This window comes from Nannospalax galili, unplaced genomic scaffold (genome assembly GCF_000622305.1).
Source record: "Nannospalax galili isolate Female #2095 unplaced genomic scaffold, S.galili_v1.0 scaffold1157, whole genome shotgun sequence".
Taxonomy (NCBI): Eukaryota; Metazoa; Chordata; class Mammalia; order Rodentia; family Spalacidae; genus Nannospalax; species Nannospalax galili.
In genome coordinates, this window is record NW_008340118.1 from 790,973 (window position 1) to 794,242 (window position 3,270).

The 3,270-nt window shown below is 50.5% G+C and overlaps 1 protein-coding gene across 9 annotated transcripts in view; it reads left to right on the forward strand.

Annotated features, from left to right (window-relative positions):
• The first annotated feature begins 247 nt into the window (after positions 1-247).
• Positions 248-3,270, forward strand: part of Sft2d1 (SFT2 domain containing 1) — a 115,327-nt gene continuing 112,304 nt past the window's right edge. For 5 of the 9 annotated variants that reach the window (XR_003849834.1, XM_017798678.2, XM_029564523.1 and 2 more), the window contains exon 1: positions 282-414. Coding sequence is in view for 4 of the 9 variants with exons in the window: in XM_029564528.1 (XP_029420388.1) it covers positions 352-414 (63 nt within the window). In the remaining 5 variants the exon portion in view is untranslated. Of the gene's footprint in view, positions 415-3,270 lie in introns of all 9 variants that reach the window. The other 4 variants (XM_008835112.3, XM_029564529.1, XM_029564528.1 and 1 more) reach the window with 3 other exon arrangements.

Genomic DNA, 3,270 nt, shown 5'->3' on the forward strand with positions numbered 1-3,270 from the left:
CGTCGCCTCCCGGAAGTACGGGTCTGCAGGTGGCGCCGAGGAGACCCGGGGAGAGGGGGCGGCGGGGCCTCGCTCGCGGCAGAAAACCGGCGGTGCTCACCGAAACGGCCGCCTACGTGTGTGCGCTGCGGCCGCGTCCCCACACCACCGAGGAGGCGTCGGAAGGGACACGCTCAGCCCCGACACGCGCCAGAGCGGCGCCTGCGCGCCTCGGGAGGGTGTGCGCGTGCGCGCAGGAAGCGGAAGCCCGGATTTCCGGCCTGAGCGTGAGGGTGCGCGGTCCGGGCTTCCAGGTGGGCGTGCCGGTTCCGGGAGCCAAACGGGCCCAAGCGGCGGCCGGAGGACGGCGCCATGGAGAAGCTGCGGCGCGTCCTGAGAGGCCAGGACGAGGAGGAGCAGGGCCTGACCGCGCAGGTAGCGACCGTGGCGACGGCGGCGGCGGGAGGGCTGCGGGCCGCGAACTCGCCGCCCTGGGAGTGTGCGCCCGCAGATCGTGCCGAGCGTTTGGTGGGGCCTTCTCAGGAGTCTGCGCGGCCCCGCCCCTCACGGCCAGAGCGCTTCGGCCTGCGGGCGACGGGGGTGGTCCCGGCTCGCCCTTTGTGTACGTTTATTTTACTATTGTTATGACCCCAGCTCTCAAATCTTCGCCCTTTATGTATGTGTGTTATATTTTGTTATCCCAGCTCTTGAAGCGTCACCCTTTATACATGTGCATTATATTTTATTGTGATGATCCAAACTCTTGAAGCATCGCCCGTTATGTGGATTACATATTTTTATTACTACTATTATACCTGCTTCTGCAGGTATTATAATAAACAAAGTACCCGGCTGAGGACTGGACGTAGAGACCGGAGAGAAAAACCCAGACCTAAAGATTCACTCAACTAAACGTTGCCTGTGAAGTCGGCCCTAGCAGCAGATGTTTTTTAGTAGCCGAAACTCTTGTCTTCCAAGTTACCCAGGAAACTTGATCCGAGTCACTTCCTCCAGTAAAGGCTAAACACAGCCAAGCAGGAAGTGCTTTGTGTGTGGTGGTTTGCATGCTAGCAGATTTTGGAGTGCCCTGACTTGAATTGTGTCACACGAAGGTCTTTCGTTTGTTCCTTTTCCGATTCTGACTTCCTTCCTTGACGTTGTTGTGAGCTAGTCTGTGATAAGACAACTTTCTGCTCTTTGTGAAATCTGGGTTGTAATTGCAATACAAGAGCCTATAAATAGTAACGTTAGAAATGGCCACGTGTGGCTTGTTAAAGTTACTTACTTGATGTTAATGTTTTATACCCGTTGCTCGCTCAAGATCTGCCCTGTGGCTGTAACCACATGTAGCCATTTACATTGCTTACAGTTTAATAAAATTTAATTCCTTTGGTCACATTGCCCACATTTTGAGTGTTCATTAGGCAGGTGGTCAGTGGCCACTGTGCAGATAGTGCATACAAGAACGTGTCCTCTGCTGCTCCAAACCTCGGGGGCACGAAGGTGATCCTCTCTTGAGATCCTTTTCTGGAAGATGGAAAGGTAAGTTGAGAAGTAATTGATGAGGTTAAAGTGACTGCTGGTGACAGGCTGTGAGTTCAAAACAGTCATTCATTCATTCAGCACGTCTTCAGATTCCCACATACTTGGCACTGTTGACATAGTAACAGTGACCAACAAAGGCCTCTCAGGCCCAAAATTCACCTCTCAAGTGAGGGAAGGGTTAACGAACTTGTGATGTGTCCTGTGGAAAGTTCCATGGAAAGGGTTAAAATGGGTTGAGGACCTTGGGTTTGCCATGTTGGACACGACAGTCAGTCTCCGTGTTAGGGTGGCATATGAACGTGGCAAGCCATGAAGAAGGGCTTCCCACAGAGTGTGGCAGATGCAGAGTCCTGGGAACAGTGTGGCCAGTGACTGGAGCAAAGGACAGGAAGAACAAGTGTAGGAGAGGAAAGCAGGCAGGCAGTGGGAGTCCAGATCCTGTTCCGTCTTCTGGTTACCACCTCTACCGAGAGGATTGAGCTTTCCTATGAGTGTGCTAGGAGGATTTTTGTTACTTTTCCACTGCTGTGACCAAAATACCTGACAGAAACAGCTTCAGGGGCAGAAAGATGTATTTTGGGTCACAGTGTCACAGGTTCAGTCCATCATGGTGGAGCAGGCAGGGTGAGCAGTTTAATTCATGACTGCAGGGGCTTGTGGTAGGGCCATTCCCCATTCAGGCAGGAATCAAGGGCTGGGTATAACCTCAAAGGGCCATTCCTTAGGGACTTCCTCCTGCCAGCAGGGCCTTACCTCCTCAGGGTTCCAGAACCTCACCAAATTGTGCCGCCATCTGGGGAACAAGGGTGAAAAGCACGACCCTGTGAGGGCCGTTTCAGACGGAAATCATAGCACATTGGGGCGGAATTGTGGTACGGCCAAAGTGGACTTCAGTTGACGGGAAGTTAAGTCACACACGTCTTTTATTAAAATGAATGTGATAATGTACTACCTTTTAAAACCATCCAAACACAGTAAGACATGTTTTCTACTCCAGACACCATATTCTGTAGTTAGAAACCCTTCCAAAAAATCGCCTTCTTCACGTATGCTAACATGAGCATTAGAGTATTGCATCAGTGTAGCTGAGATTTCCCTCATGAACTGTTCTGAAGTTTTGTTTTTATTTTTTATTTTTGGTCTTTTTGAGCCAGGGTCTCCCTGTAGCCCCAGCTGGCCTGGGCTCACTTTGTAGACCAGGCTGGCCTCAAACTCACAAAGATCCGCCTGCCTCTGCCTCCTGGGTGCTGGGACTTAAGGCGTGAGTCACCACGCCCGGCTTTGTTTTTAATTTTCCAAAAATATTTTCTTATTTTCATTTTATGTGTATGAGTATATTGCCTGCATGTATGTGAGTGCACCCATGTCGTGCAATGCTGTGGAGGTCAGAAGAGGGTGTCAAATTCCCCTGGAACTGGAGTTAAGGATGATTCTTAGCCCCTATGTGGGTGCTGGGAATTGAATCTAGGTCCTCTGCAAGAGCAGTCAGTGCTCTTAACCACTGAGCCATCTCTCCAGCCCCCTGTTTTTAATTTTTAAAATTTATTTTATGTGTACAAGTGTTTTGCCTGCATTGCCCACAGAGACCAGAAGAGAGCATCAGATACCCTAGAACTGGACTTACAGATGGCTGTTAGCTACCATGTGGGTGCTGAGAACCAAACCTAGTTCCTCTATAAGAACAGCCAGATGCTCTTAACCACTGACCCATCTCTCCAACCCCTTTTTTTTTTTTTTTTTTTTTTT